At 42.9% G+C, this 16,613-nt stretch overlaps 1 protein-coding gene across 9 annotated transcripts in view; it reads left to right on the top strand.

Moving 5' to 3' along the window:
* UNC13B (unc-13 homolog B) overlaps nt 1-16,613 on the top strand; it is a 381,168-nt gene that overhangs the window by 223,681 nt on the left and 140,874 nt on the right. For all 9 annotated transcript variants that reach the window (XM_073343305.1, XM_073343304.1, XM_073343298.1 and 6 more), the window contains 3 exons: nt 7,090-7,168; nt 8,787-8,861; nt 9,448-9,667. In XM_073343305.1, the coding sequence (XP_073199406.1) occupies nt 7,090-7,168; nt 8,787-8,861; nt 9,448-9,667 (374 nt within the window). The remainder of the gene's footprint in view (nt 1-7,089; nt 7,169-8,786; nt 8,862-9,447; nt 9,668-16,613) is intronic.

The raw sequence follows: 16,613 nt of genomic DNA, 5'->3' as shown, positions 1-16,613 counted from the left end.
GATATTAGGAAAAACTTTTTCACTAAGAGGGTGGTGAAACACTGGAATGCGTTACCTAGGGAGGTGGTAGAATCTCCTTCCTTAGAGGTTTTTAAGGTCAGGCTTGACAAAGCCCTGGCTGGGATGATTTAACTGGGAATTGGTCCTGCTTTGAGCAGGGGGTTGGACTAGATGACCTTCTGGGGTCCCTTCCAACCCTGATATTCTATGATTCTATATTTTTGGGATGGAGCATAAACAGGAGTCTGCATTGGGTAATGAACCTGTGAAACTTACTGCAGGTCCCATCATATCTCTCCAACACAGGCACTCTGGGGCTGGTCATCTGAGCCAGTGTTGTACGAAAAGCTGAGTGGGTACCCACAACTGCTCTGAGTATGGTAGCTTGCTGCTGCGAACTATTTCTCATCTGTAGATGTCATACTTGGTCCTTCAGTTTCTAGTTTTCTGCCTAGAGGGCAGTGATCTTCTGCTGCCGATTCACAGGCCCCTGGAGTGACGATGGAGCAGAAGCCCTGGTGGTGTCTGTGCTCCCACTAGGGGTTCAACGAAGAGTCCTGGAGGAGACTGAGGTTGATCTGAGCAAACTGTCATGGCCTATAAGATGCATAGTCTGATCCAGTGGTCAGAGCCTTGAGTAGTGTTGGGGTCATGCTCACACCAAGAATCGAAGGCAGAGTCTGAGTGAGAGGTCATGCCAAGGGTCAAAGCTGGAGTCAGCAACTGGGATCCGGGCAAAGAAGCAGGAACCAGGAACAAGGTGTGGGCCACTGGAACAGGGACGAGGTGTGATAGCGGGAATAAAGCAAGATAGCAGGAGCAGGAGGCAGGGACTTGGTCTCAGAGTCTGGGCAGTAAGTGGCCTAGTGACTATTTGCTCAAACAAGGGATAGGACTGGAAGAGGAAGCTTTACACACCATGTTGTCCAATCACCAGTCTGTTGGTAGTCATCTGACCCTGCTGAGTCAGTAAGCATAGCCTCTGGTGACGGGGTATTGGCAGCAGCTCCCTTGTCAGCCCTTGTAGCCTGGTGCAGAGGGTACAGCTCCCACTCGCCTGCCCCATGGGCCTGGGATTGAGACGTGGTGCCAGACAGCAAGCACCATAGTTCAATTCAACAACCAAACAAGCTGACAAAGTTAAGATTGTGTGAGAGAGGTGAAATTTGGTTAGCTGTAAATCATCAAAACCACTGCTTCTCAACCAGGGGTATGCGTACCCCTGGGGGTATGCAGAGGTCTTCCAGGGGGTACATCAACTCATCTAGATATTTGTCTAGTTTTAAATTGGCTACATAAAAAGCACTAGCAAAGTCAGGACAAACTAAAATTTCATATGGACAATGACTTGTTTATACTGCTTTATATACTATAAACTGAAATGTAAGTATAATATTTATGTTCCTATCAATTTATTTTATAATTATATGGTAAAAAAGAGAGAGCGAGCCATTTGTCAGTAATAGTGTGCTGTGCCACTTTTGTATTTTTGTCTGATTTTTATAAGCAAGTAGTTTTTAAGTGAGGTGAAACCTGGGGGTACGCAGGACAAATCAGGCTCCTGAAAGGGGTACAGTCGTCTGAAAAGGTTGAGAGCCACTGATCAAAATGACATTACAGCAAACCATATACTCTAAAAGTACAGGAATCTTCAGTAACTATTTCGATTTATATCACTAATTTTGCCCTATTGGTTCATGTAGTTGGCCATTCCTTTCCAGCCTCTGCCAGTCCATCTAGATGCTTATATGGCCCCAGTCACCCTCATATCTGAGTGCCCCCCAGACATTTGTGGTGGTGTCCCCATTTTCCAGCTGCAGAAAAGGAGGTGCAGCAACTTGCTGAACATATCAGAGTTGTGTGACAGAGCCAGTCTGATGAGGGTCAAGAAAGACAAGCGCAGAGTCCTGCACTTAGGATGGAAGAATCCCACGCACTGCTACAGGCTGGGGACCGACTAGCTAAGCAGCAGTTCCATAGAAAAGGACCTGGGGATTACAGTGGATGAGAATCTGGATATGAGTCAGGAGGGTGCCCTTGTTGCCAAGAAGGCCAATGGCATATTGGGCTGTATTAGTAGGAGCTTACCCAGCAGATCAAAGGAAGTGATTATTCCCCTCTATTCGGCACTGGTGAGGCCACACCTGGAGTATTGTGTCCAGTTTTGATCCGCCCACTACAGAAGGGATGTGGACAAATTGGAGAGAGTCTAGTGGAGGGCAATGAAAATGATTAGGGGGCTGGGACACATGATTTACGAGGAGAGGCTGAGGGAACTGGGCTTATTTAGTCTTCAGAAGAGAGGAGTGAGGGGTGATTTGATAGCAGCCTTCAGTTACCTGAAGGGGGGTTCCAAAGAGGATGGAGCTAGGCTGTTCTCAGTGGTACCAGATGACAGAACAAGGAGTAATGGTCTCAAGTTGCAGTGGGGGAGGTCTAGGTTGGATATTAGGAAACATTATTTCACTAGGAGGGTGGTGAAGCATTGGAATGGGTTACTGAGGGAGGTGGTGGAATCTCCATCCTTAGAGGTTTTTAAGGCCCGGCTTGACAAAGCCCTGGCTGGGAAGATTTAGTCGGTGTTGGTCCTGCTTTGAGCAGGGGATTGGACTAGATAACCTCCTGAGGTCTCTTCCTGCCCTAATTTTCTATGATTCTAAGTGCCTTAACTCCAAGGCTATCCTGTACTTTAGAATTGATTATAGCATACATTCCTAACAGAATTTGTTCAGTTCCATTAATGATTCCAAAGTGGTTTGAAGATGTAAGGTTATATACAAATGTTAACTATTTTTAGATTCAGAGATTATAAAGACAGGAGGGGCCATTGTGAGCATCTAGTCTGATCTCTCGTATAACACAGGCCAGAGAACTTCCCTTTATTCCTGTTTGAACTAGAGCAGATCTTTTTAGAAAAACTTGTAATCTTGATTTCAAGATTTCCAGTGATGGAGAATCCAGCATAACTCTTGGTGAATTGTTCTAATGGTTAATTAACCTAACTTAAGGTTAAATTTTTAATTTCCAGTCTGAATTTGTCTAGCTTCAACTTCGAGACATTGAATCTTGTTATGCCTTTCTCTGCTAGATCGAAAAGCCCTCTGTTATCAAATTTCTATTCCCCAAGCAGTTAGTTACTGGTAGCAATCATCACCTCTATCTTCTTTTTGATAAGCTAAATAAGTAGAGCTCCTTCAATCTCTCACTGTAAGGCATTTTCTCCAGCCCTCTAACAATTTTTATGACTCTTTTCTGCGCCTTCTCCAACTTTTCAACATCCTTTTCAAAGTGTGGACTCTGGAAATGTACACAGTATTCTAGTATTGGTCTCACCAATGCAGTACACAGAGGTAAGATAACCTTCCTCCTACTCAGTATTCCCCTGGTTATACATTCAAGGATCACGTTAGCTCTTATTGCATTGCCCTGGGAGCTCATGTTTAGTGGTTTGTTCACTACGACCCCTAGATCCTTTCAATGTCACTGGTTTCCAGGATACAGTCCTCCATTCTGTAAGTGTGGCCTACATTTCTCGTTGTATAACTTTTTGCATTTGGTTGTGTTAAGACACCTTTTGTTTGAATGGGCCCAGTTTATCAAGCAATACCAATCACTCTGTATGACTGTCCTCAGTATAATGAGTTCTAACCACTCCACCACTCATTGTCATTCAGAAATGTTACCAGTAGTGATTTCTGTATTTATTTCCAGATCATTGATGAAAATGTTTAATAGCATTTGGTCCAGTACAGTGGTTCCCAACCTTTAACAGCCTGTGAACCCCTTTCAATAAAATGTCAAGTCTCGCAAACCCCCTCCTAAAAATGAATATTTCCTTTACCTGAGTATAAATTATAAAAGCAGTGATCTCGGAAATATAAAATTTGTTTTAATGACATGCTTATTACACACTATTATTTTTTATCATTACAGTATTTTTATTACATTATGAAAATGGCAACACTCTTCCAAGATCTCACTTTCGTAGCTTGTATCACTTTGAATAAGCGTGTTATAAGACAAGTCTCTTATGTTTCATCAAGGAGTATCAAATGTGAAACAGCATGAAGATATTAAGAAGCCAACTCAGAGTTCCTCCTACACAAGCATTCATGTCTTGAGCAGTCCAGGCAAACAATGTATATTACAACAAAGCTTAAACTTGTTCTTCATAATAATTTTAAAAACAATACTAGCCGCCTATTTAATTTTAAAAACAGCAAAAAATGTCCACCCCCCTTTCCATTTCTTATAAGGAGTCTTGAAGTTTAAATCTCCTCATTGTGACAGATATGCTTGCTTTGATCTGCTTAGCTCTTGGAAGTCCAGGGGCTCTGGGCTGCTGCCCCCATGCTGCCCGGGGTCCCTAGGGACAGCTCTGTCCGCCATTAGGGAATTTCCCCCAAAAAAACCCCTGTAACATTTTGCAAACCCCAGTTTGGGAACCACTGGTCTAGTACCATACCCTGTGGGACTCCCCTAGAAACATCCCCATTTGATGATCATTCTCCATTGACAACCACTTTTTGAGATCTGTCAGGTAGCCAGTTTTTAATCCACGTAAGGTGTGCTGTATTGATGCTGCATAATGCGCATTTTAAAATAAGAAGTCTCTGTCATGGCGGTCCATCCCTCTTTTATGGAGGAAATCAGGATGTTTGCTTGAAAAGTTCTGTTTTTAGTTTACATGTTGTCATAAATATAAAGGGAAGGGTAAACCCCTTTGAAATCCCTCCTGGCCAGGGGAAAGCTCCTCTCACCTGTAAAGGGTTAAGAAGCTAAAGGTAACCTCGCTGGCACCTGACCAAAATGACCAATGAGGAGACAAGATACTTTCAAAAGCTGGGAGGAGGGAGAGAAACAAAGGGTCTGTGTGTCTGTCTATATGCTGGTTTCTGCCGGGGATAGACCAGGAATGGAGTCTTAGAACTTTTAGTAAGTAATCTAGCTAGGTATGTGTTAGATTATGATTTCTTTAAATGGCTGAGAAAAGAATTGTGCTGAATAGAATAACTATTTCTGTCTGTGTATCTTTTTTGTAACTTAAGGTTTTGCCTAGAGGGGTTCTCTATGTTTTTTAATCTAATTACCCTGTAAGATATCTACCATCCTGATTTTACAGGGGGGATTTCTTTATTTCTATTTACTTCTATTTTTATTAAAAGTCGTCTTGTAAGAAAACTGAATGCTTTTTCATTGTTCTCAGATCCAAGGGTTTGGGTCTGTGGTCACCTATGCAAATTGGTGAGGCTTTTTATCCAACATTTCCCAGGAAAGGGGGGGGGGTGCAAGTGTTGGGAGGATTGTTCATTGTTCTTAAGATCCAAGGGTCTGGGTCTGTAGTCACCTAAGCAAATTGGTGAGGCTTTTTACCAAACCTTGTCCAGGAAGTGGGGTGCAAGGATTTGGGAAGTATTTTGGGGGGAAAGACGCGTCCAAACAGCTCTTCCCCAGTAACCAGTATTAGTTTGGTGGTGGTAGCGGCCAATCCAAGGACAACGGGTGGAATATTTTGTACCTTGGGGAAGTTTTGACCTAAGCTGGTAAAGATAAGCTTAGGAGGTTTTTCATGCAGGTCCCCACATCTGTACCCTAGAGTTCAGAGTGGGGGAGGAACCTTGACACATGTAGTGTAACCACAGTGATCTTAAAGGAAAGCACATTTGTTCACAGCTAGTGCTCTGCGCTTTTGTAGTTAGCATACTGCCTTCTACTTGGTGTTGTGTAAATGCATGCAATGGATTTAGTGAGGCACTTAACTCTCAGTGACAAGCCACTTTGAGCTCAAACTTACATTTGCCTAATATTATCACTTAATAGGATGATTGTGATTTGTTTTCTGCACCAAGGAAAATGAACGGTACCATTTAATATTACACGCTGTAAGCGTTGCCAAGGAAATGACTCTGGTTTTCATGGAAAGAACACAGCCATTCACTCCGCTGCCGACTTTACTAATGAATGGCTGGCACTTCAGTGTGGGAATCTATAATGTTTTAAAATCCCCCTCTCTTTATATGGAAAATGTTTGAAATTTAAAGGCGATGATTGTTTCTGTTACAAGAATCCTGCATTGGTCAGGTAACTTGCATGGAAAAGAAAGTATACTAAAAACTATTTATTTTTGGAGAGGAGAATCTTTTAAGTTTTGATTTAAAAAAATCATTGCATCTCTTCTGGATGCTGTAAAATAAATATAATTTTACCATATTGAAGCACTTGTATTCCTGTTGTCTATGAATCTTCATGCCTCTACCTGTCAGCTTAGTGATAGTCCTTGGTGATGAAATCCATCCTTGCCCCGAGGTTTGGAATATTAGAAATAGTCTTGGTATCATAAAAATAAAAAAACTAGAGAAGTGTTTTCTCCTTTTCCCCAAAATACGGAATTTCCCCCCAAAATCCTAAAGGCCTGAGTCCCAGGACTTGTGTTCTGCACTGATGTGAATGACAGTTGGCTATGACCTTTAGGCTGGTCATTCTCCCTTTGGCACTTTCCCACCTTATCTACCTCTCTCTCACACTGTAACAGTGTTCTGAATATTGGTAGATACACAAAAAATGACAGGAGGCTGGGGTTACAGTAAATGGAGTGTGTCTGTCTAGAGTTTGAAGTGTTGCTGCCACAATTGTGTATGATTACTTCTGGCATTAACTCTGTCAAAACTTGTGATTTTTTTTTCTGAAGGAGAGATCAAAACTGATTTCATTGGGAGGGGCGGCGAAGAGAGGGGATAAGAAGGAGGCCAACATGGTTTCCAAACCTCCAAGGACTTTTATGACATGCTCAAAATAGCAGCAGTAAATTGTGGTGCAGCTATACCAAAAGAAAGCAAAGTGCTTCTCAGCATTTAAACTTGACACGGTTATTCGTTGTAGGGTTTAGCATTTTCTATTTATTACTGAGTCACAATGTATTAATCCTTCAAGTGTCAAGATTGATTCCTTCTATTTACATTGATTACTTTATTAGCAGAGTGATCAATATTTGCAGGAGGCCATGTTTGGTTTCTACAGGATGTTTTGTGACAGTATCATACTGTGCCATTTCTGTGACCTTATTAACACATTTCCCCCATGTACTTCCAGGCCTGCAGGTGGTCTCTATGGCATTGACAGCATGCCTGATCTACGTAAAAAGAAACCAATTCCACTTGTCAGTGATTTGGTAAGATTTTTCTTTCTATGAATATTATAATTGCTCTAGTCCCTTTGTGCCTTGGGGCGCAATACTGTTTATTACTCCAGTTAATTTATCTCCAACCTATGGGTAGAATATGAAAACGTCTAGACTGGTGTTTCGGAAAAATACTAGGTGCTAAGAACGTTCAAGAGAAATAAATCTGCCGACTGTTTCCTCGTGTCTGTACACAGGACTTGTTGTGCTCCTTGAAGGTTAAAAATTCCTCCCATCACTGAAACCTGTTTGCCCACTGTTACATGCTCCAATAGAAACCATACAGTGAGGTCCGCTTGCTTTCTTACACTGATGGCATGTCAGAGGAGTGTAACTTCTATGGGTGGTGGTTGAGTATAGTATCAGGTGCAGGTAATACAGTAACACTTGGGAGAAGTTGTGAAATCTCTAACCCCCATACACTGATATCTAAATGTATTCTATGTAAAGATAGAGAATTTGGTTTGTTCATCTGGCACGTGCAGAGGCTAGGAGGGTATGTTTTACTAACTGCTTGTATCTCTGGGAACTTTGTAATAATGGAATTAACCTATTATACTTCTTTTGTATGCTTTCACACTCTCTCTACAGGTTATGGTAAGTGGAGCTAAAAACTGTCCACCACGTCTTTACCTGAAGTAAAGATTTTTTTTACTTTACTTCCCCTCCAATGTTTCTGCTTTTTTATTTTGAATGCTGCCATACCACAATGCATGCATATGCCTCACTCTGGCCCACCACATCACTGACTGAATGAACCTTTTCAGTCTTCTCTCAAGCATCATAAATCAGAGTAAGAGATGGCTTCTGAGAGGGTTAGCTGGCTTTAATAGAACCAGCAACATCATCTCGTATTTCCTTGTCTGCCTTCCTATAGCTAGAGTAGTTTGCTGGAGGACCTAATCTGCTTATCTAGCCTTTTAGATATTGTTTAGATGCCAGTGGCAGGTGCTGAAAAAACAGTAACCAAAGAAATGTAAGATTGCAGTCCCTCCATCATATGTAATGTGAAGGTAGATACTCTGAGAAGCAGTGATGATCATTATATTCGGTGATTGCCACTGCATGTGACACACAGACACATTCGAACACACTGCCCTTCCAACCCCATAAAGTCCTTCAAGATTTTAGTTTATTCTCCTCATTCTGACCCAATCCAGCCATCCCTGTTTGGAGCTCTTTCTAGGTGACAAGGCTGATAATTTGATGTCCTTTGTCTGAGTGAACTTGAATGTAAAAGCTGGAGCATGAGTTTAGAACACTGTGTATAAACCTTGTCTGTTTCAAGGATGCAGGAGAGAATCCAGTTTTCATCTACACTTCATACAGAGGAAAATAATAAAATTCACTCCAGAACAAAGTGGATTAGGGCAGAAGGAAACATAAATGGTTAACAAGTTTTATGTATTTAAAGTATACACCCTGACTCATTCTGGGGTAAGGAAATTACATTTGGAATATGTAGCAGAGGGCTGTTGACTTGTGTAGACTTTCTGTTCAGTACCATTGCTGGTAGCAGAATCTTCCCTTTTGTGCATGTACAAATATGTGACCTCCAGTGAATTTGTGTACACTTTTGTAATGAATAACAGACACTTTTCCTTCTCAGTCATTGGCTCAATCCAGAAAGGCTGGAATTACCTCAGCAATGGCCACTAGAACTTCTCTTAAGGATGAAGAGCTGGTAAGTAGATTTTATTTGTTCCCCGGGGCCTTTCCTAAACAAATTGGGGGGCTGGTTCTGTGAATATTAAGATTCTTCTTGGAGTATCAGATGAGCACTGCAGGACGAGGAGTCTAGGTGTAAAGCAACTGGTATTACTTGGTTTTTTTAAAAAATGTGTGTCAAATATGATGTCCCAGATAGAACCTTAGAATAGCATGTAAGGGTCTGATTTCTGAACAAAGACATGCCGAGTAGAACTTTGTTATGTAGTGTACTATTACACACAGACCTAACTTCTCTTGCTCTCTAAATGTCATTGGTTATGGTTTATTTAAAGTAACTGCAAAACTGATTTTGAAATGGTGTTTTCTACCAGGTCCTCTGATTAGCATGCTTGGCTACCTCAGTCATGGCTCCATCAGGCGTAACATGACAGGCGTTGATGATTTAATCTTAGCCTTTTCTCTTTTTCATTCAAGAAAAATGATACATTCCCTAAAGAAAACAGTCCCATCATCCCAGGATAAGACTCTCTTGCTTAAACAATGCATGTTAACAGCATCCTAATCCCAGACATTGCTTCATGTGTGTTCTTGTATTGCAGAAATCTCATGTATATAAGAAGACCCTGCAAGCCTTAATTTACCCTATCTCCTGCACAACCCCTCACAATTTTGAGGTGTGGACAGCTACGACCCCTACATATTGCTACGAGTGTGAAGGGCTCCTATGGGGCATTGCACGGCAGGGTATGCGCTGCACTGAATGTGGGGTCAAATGTCACGAGAAGTGCCAAGACCTGCTCAATGCTGATTGCTTACAGAGTGAGTGGCTTTTCCTTGTAACATTTTGACAGTGGGGTGGGTGGGAACGGGGAGAGGAGGGGACTGGAGAAGAGCCATTTGCAAACAAGTTGTCCATAGTCTTTTCCAAACTGTGCACGTATACAGAATCTCGTAATTGACGGTTTGTTTAGATTTGTGTTAGTCTAACGACTGGTGAAGTCTCTCAGCTTCTATTAAAATGACTACACATTTTCTGAAATGAATGAGATCTCGAAATTGTGCTCTACACTGCTGCTGTTCTGCACCGCCACCACCCTCTTGCAGACACATGCCCTTTCCAAGGAGAGGGAGAGATGGACTTGTGTTTTAAGGCACTGGTCTGAAATACTACAAAGGAAGGTACAATTCCTGGTTGTGCCACAGACTTCTCCATTGACCTTGAGCAAGTCCTTTAATCTCTCTACCTCAGTTCCCCATCTGCAAATTTGGAATGGTAATATTCATGTGCCTTACAGGGTTGGAGAGTGTTTGTTATGATGAATCCATTAATGTGGAGAGGCAGCTTGACTAGATGACCTCCTGAGGTCCCTTCCAACCCTGATATTCTATGATAAGGCCTGCTGGGTCTGTTTGGGGCTTGGCCCCCAGCTGTGGCTGCTCTGCCAATCAGCCCAGCTCTTCCCCTGCCCCAGCCCCCTCCCAGGGCTATTTTAAACCCCTCTGGGCCCGAGCGGGTGTCCACCCCACTACAGCTAGCCAGAGTGTGGAAAGATGCTGAAGATAGGAGGGTAGCTGAAGATGGTGAACATATTATCAAGAAGAGGAGGGAACAGACACAGAAGGAGCTGCAGAGAAATTGGAGAGGTGGTGATGGATCATAATGTTTAGGTGTACCCTTGGGATAAGCACACAAATATTAGGGCTGAAAAAAGTCTCCCATGAAAAGGCTTTCTCATGAGTTTTCCAGTATTCCTGAAGGTAGAATACACACACTCACTCTCTCTCACTCTTTAGATAGGGTATAGGTTGAGTTTGAGGAATGAGCAAAGGTCCCAGCTGGCCTACGCATCTCTCATCATAATAGGGATTCCTGCAGGAAAAGCAAGAATTGAGATTAAATAAATCTGAGACTTTGAACTTTCCCAGCTGCATTAAGATCAGATGTGTGGGGCTTTCTTTTAGCAGGAATCCTTATTCTGACAGTTTGAGAGCATGTTCTCCAAATGTAGTTTCGCTTAATTCCACATAAACCTATAGGATAAAGTTACACAAGTAAAATGGATTTGCAGTGAGCAGGGTCATGGAACAAATGCCATTTTTCGGATGCTACCTTGAAATTTTGATCAGTTGCCTGAGGTTTTGTTCTTTTGAGTCAAGAACTCCTGTACTTGCTGAATGAAATAAGACTATTGGACATATTGTACTGATGCTCAGAAACCAGAAAGATATTGAGATTCTGTGGAGATCTGGGTTCAGATTTGCTCTGCATAGTTTCCTCCTTTCTAATCTAAACCAAATCTAGTTTTTGTTGGTTATATTATGGTAGTGCCCAGGGGCCCTAGGTCGGATTGGAGCCTCATTGTGCGCACTATACAAACACTGGTAGAAACAGTATCTGCACTAAGAAAAGGAGTACTTGTGGCACCTTAAAGACTAACCAATTTATTTGAGCATGAGCTTTCGTGAGCTACAGCTCACTTCATCGGATGCCTACCTTGGAAACCGCAGCAGACATTATATACACACAGAGACCATGAAACAATACCCCCTCCCACCCCACTGTCCTGCTGGTAATAGCTTATCTAAAGTGATCATCAAGTTGGGCCATTTCCAGCACAAATCCAGGTTTTCTCACCCTCCGCCCCCTCCCCACACAAACTCACTCTCCTGCTGGTAATAGCCCATCCAAAGTGACCACTCTCTTCACAATGTGTATGATAATCAAGGTGGGTCATTTCCTGCACAAATCCAGGTTCTCTCACTCCCTCACCCCCCTCCAAAAAACCACACACACAAACTCACTCTGCTGCTGGTAATAGCTTATCAAAAGTGACCATAGAATCATAGAATCATAGAATATCAGGGTTGGAAGGGACCCCAGAAGGTCATCTAGTCCAACCCCCTGCTCAAAGCAGGACCAATTCCCAGTTAAATCATCCCAGCCAGGGCTTTGTCAAGCCTGACCTTAAAAACCTCTAAGGAAGGAGATTCTACCACCTCCCTAGGTAACGCATTCCAGTGTTTCACCACCCTCTTAGTGAAAAAGTTTTTCCTAATATCCAATCTAAACCTCCCCCACTGCAACTTGAGACCATTACTCCTCGTTCTGTCATCTGCTACCATTGAGAACAGTCTAGAGCCATCCTCTTTGGAACCCCCTTTCAGCTAGTTGAAAGCAGCTATCAAATCCCCCCTCATTCTTCTCTTCTGCAGGCTAAACAATCCCAGCTCCCTCAGCCTCTCCTCATAAGTCATGTGTTCCAGTCCCCTAATCATTTTTGTTGCCCTTCGCTGGACTCTCTCCAATTTATCCACATCCTTCTTGAAGTGTGGGGCCCAAAACTGGACCCAGTACTCCAGATGAGGCCTCACCAATGTCGAATAGAGGGGAACGATCACGTCCCTCGATCTGCTCGCTATGCCCCTACTTATACATCCCAAAATGCCATTGGCCTTCTTGGCAACAAGGGCACACTGCTGACTCATATCCAGCTTCTCGTCCACTGTCACCCCTAGGTCCTTTTCCGCAGAACTGCTGCCTAGCCATTCGGTCCCTAGTCTGTAGCTGTGCATTGGGTTCTTCCGTCCTAAGTGCAGGACCCTGCACTTATCCTTATTGAACCTCATCAGATTCCTTTTGGCCCAATCTTCCAATTGGTCTAGGTCCTTCTGTATCCTATCCCTCCCCTCCAGCGTATCTACCACTCCTCCCAGTTTAGTATCATCCGCAAATTTGCTGAGAGTGCAATCCACACCATCCTCCAGATCATTTATGAAGATATTGAATAAAACCGGCCCCAGGACTGACCCTTGGGGCACTCCACTTGATACCGGCTGCCAACTAGACATGGAGCCATTGATCACTACCCGTTGAGCCCGACAATTTAGCCAGCTTTCTACCCACCTTATAGTGCATTCATCCAGCCCATACTTCCTTAACTTGCTGACAAGAATACTATGGGAGACCGTGTCAAAAGCTTTGCTAAAGTCAAGAAACAATACATCCACTGCTTTCCCTTCATCCACAGAACCAGTAATCTCATCATAAAAGGCGATTAGATTAGTCAGGCATGACCTTCCCTTGGTGAACCCATGCTGGCTGTTCCTGATCACTTTCCTCTCATGCAAGTGCTTCAGGATTGATTCTTTGAGGACCTGCTCCATGATTTTTCCAGGGACTGAGGACCACTCTCCCTACAATGTGCATGATAATGAAGGTGGGCCATTTCCAGCACACATCCAGGTTTTCTCACACCCCCCCCCCCCCATACACACACAAACTCACTCTCCTGCTGGTAATAGCTTATCTAAAGTGATCATTAAGTTGGGCCATTTCCAGCCTAAATCCCGGTTTTCTCACCCTCCGCCCCCCCCCCCCCCCCCCACACACACAAACTCACTCTCCTGCTGGTAATAGCCCATCCAAAGTGACCACTCTCTTCACAATGTGTATGATAATCAAGGTGGGCCATTTCCTGCACAAATCCAGGTTCTCTCACCCCCCTCCAAAAACCACACACACAAACTCAATCTCCTGCTGGTATAGCTCATCCAAAGTGACCACTCTCCCTACAATGTGCATGGTAATCAAGGTGGGTCATTTCCAGCACAGATCCAGGCTTTCTCACCCCACCCCCCACCGGGAACACACACACACACATAAACTCACTCTCCTGCTGGCAATAGCTCATCCAAACTGACCATTCTCCAAGTTTAAATCCAAGTTTAACCAGAACATCTGGTGGGGCGGGGTAGGAAAAAGCAAGGGGAAATAGGCTACCTTGCATAATAACTTAGCCACTCCCAGTATCTATTTAAGCCTAAATTAATAGTATCCAATTTGCAAATGAATTCCAATTCAGCAGTTTCTTGCTGGAGTCTGGATTTGAAGTTTTTTTGTTGAAGAATAGTCACTTTTAGATCAGAAATCGAGTGACCAGAGAGATTGTTCTCCAACTGGTTTATGAATGTTATAATTCTTGACATCTGATTTGTGTCCATTTATTCTTTTACGTAGAGACTGTCCAGTTTGACCAATGTAAATGGCAGAGGGGCATTGCTGGCACATGATGGCCTATATCACATTGGTGGATGTGCAGGTGAACGAGCCTCTGATAGTGTGGCTGATGTTATTAGGCCCTGTGATGGTGTCCCCTGAATAGATATGTGGGCACAGTTGGCAATTGTTCATTGCTCTGTTTGAGGGATAATTGTTCATCAGCTGTTTGAGGGATAATCTGTCTGGATTCTTATATGGTAGTTGTCACTGTAGCATCTGGTTTATAGCTGGTATTAACATCAGTCTCTTGTTTCCAAGGAATACAAAGTTCCAAGTTCTGTCTTCTACAGGTATTTATAATAAGCCTATTGCTGTAATATGAGCATTTAACGTACTTACATACATATATAATTAATTGGTCAAGAGAAGATATTCTCTCATCCCCTTCTACTGCCATTTTCGGATGGGCTAGAAGTTCTTTTTCCATTAGTACTCCCATTCTTCCTTCCTTTCTTTTTATCCTCGGTTCACATCAAGCTATTGTTGAAATCCCTAAGGGAAAGCTACTGGAAAAAGATGGCTTTTATCCCTTGCACTGAACATGGCATTGGCACTGTTAATTGTAGTAGTGCCCAAAGGACCCCCAAACCCCAGATATCTTTGTGGGAGTAGCTGGAAAATGACTGATATGAATGGGGAAGCGAAGGTTGGGGATGAGTGGCCATGACGCTAAGAAATGAGGGTGGAGAAGGTGTGGGAGCAGAGTTTTGAAGGGTTTTCAGAGTGAGGATGTTCTGATGGTAAGATCCTCATTGAAGGAAGTTGCACAGCCATGGACCAGCTACTGAGAAGGCCCAGTGTCTTACTCCTGTGTCTGATTTTTCATGCTATTAATTCCATCCTGCCTGAGGATTACAACTAGCTCAGTCATTTGAGGGTCTTAAAATAAAGAATCAAGGTCTTAAACTGAATCTTTTATTGAATAGGAATGTGGCATGCATGATGCTGGGGCTCATGTGTTATTGTTGGTCTGTGCTACTTGGAAGACCGGCCACTGAACATTACACCATCTGGAGCTTCCCTTATTGCCATGGATTGCAGTCATCAGCTCGTAGCTAGTGATGCATGGATTGCTGTGGCTATGTTGGCATCTGACAAGAAGGGGTTTAGCTTCCTGGCCAGATGAAAACAGTATTATTAATTAATCCTGACTTCTGATGCCATTTGGGCTCCTGGAGCTCAAGTTCACTTTTAACTTCTTCAGACAGTTTTTGATTCAAGATTGGAAGCCAATAACATTTTTTGTGAATAGGAAACTTTTGCTTATTAGAATCTGAACATATTATAACCTCCGAAATTGGCTCTGAAATTGGATTGTCCTGTGTGAAGGGTATGTTTGCAGTCGTGATAAAATTTAATTTTCCATGCCGAGCAATGATTAAAGCACCAGGGTGATGAAGCACCTGTTTGCTCCCAATATTCTGTTTTGGGAAATATTTGCACAGAATGAGTAAGAATATGCTTACTTTACATTTTAATGTCTATTTTAAGTTCTAAGAACAAATAATTTCCAAGCATCCTCCTCCTACTGAACAGCTGTCTTTTATACCACCAATGCTGCTGTCTTGATTTTTTTTCCATTAAACTGCCAGTGCTGTTATGTTATGCTTTGCTAATAGTTGTGATCAGTCATGGTATGGGTCAATCTGAGAGTGGATGCAGAGGGAAACCAGACCACTGTGCCTCCACTCCCGGATTGACTCATACCATGACTGGTTTCTAGAGAGTGCGTTGAGGACGTCCAAACCCATTTATAGGGCACTGAGCATCTCAAGATCTTGTATGTTCTTCAGGCCTTTGAACTCTGTCACTGCAGTCATTCACTGGAAGAGAGTTTATTCTTATACAGCAAACCTTGCAAGAACAAGCAGGCCTTAAAGTTAGGAAATTATCTATCATTTATAACAAATCATTTACATTCACATCTGGTGTGGTCAGTGATTGCCTCCAAAAGTAATGCTGTAAAGTATTAAAAGTAAAACAGAACATTTCCACCCATGCCACTGAAGCTCTTAGGGACTGGATTGGATTGCAAGTTATTTCCTGTAAAGTTGGTAAGTTTTTTAGTTCATTCTAGATTTCAGAATCCCAGATAATGCTGATAAAATTGGACTGTTTGCCTTTTTGGTTTCTCTCAATAAGGTTGTGTGTTCTAGGCCAGTTACCCAAGGATTTTATTATGTGGGGGATAGTGTATGCCCTGTGACTGAAAGCCTTAGTCATGTTAGAGTTGCTTTGTACTTTGTATTTGAAGTTCAGAGTATTGCCCTTTGGATCATTTCAGCTCCATATATCTTTACTAATGTTCAGTCTATAACTGGATCGTTGGCTGATACAAGATATCACTGTGGGAGGAGGTGAGAGGTGCTTGCACATCAGACTGTGGGGATTACTGAGACACTTAGGGGGTTATGCAAGGGGTACAGGGGGAATTGCTACAGCCTGCTTGCAGCACAAGGGAGCCTTGTCTGGAAGGAAACTCTCACAAAACTACTGGCTGTTGACAACCCAGGTGCCCCGCTCCGGACTCCACAAGTCCCTGTCTTTCCATCTGCAGGCTAGCAATTTGCACAACCCAACCCCCAGGCTCCTTGTGTGAGTCCTTGGGACAAAGCAGAGAACCTGTGGCTAAATCTATAGAGATAAATTAACCCCAGAGTTCTACTGTGGTCCCAGGGCAGAAGTCCCTCCCACCTGTCTCTATAC

The sequence above is a fragment of the Lepidochelys kempii genome, chromosome 5 (genome assembly GCF_965140265.1).
Source record: "Lepidochelys kempii isolate rLepKem1 chromosome 5, rLepKem1.hap2, whole genome shotgun sequence".
Classification (NCBI taxonomy): Eukaryota; Metazoa; Chordata; order Testudines; family Cheloniidae; genus Lepidochelys; species Lepidochelys kempii.
This window is presented reverse-complemented; position numbering and strand designations above follow the sequence as displayed.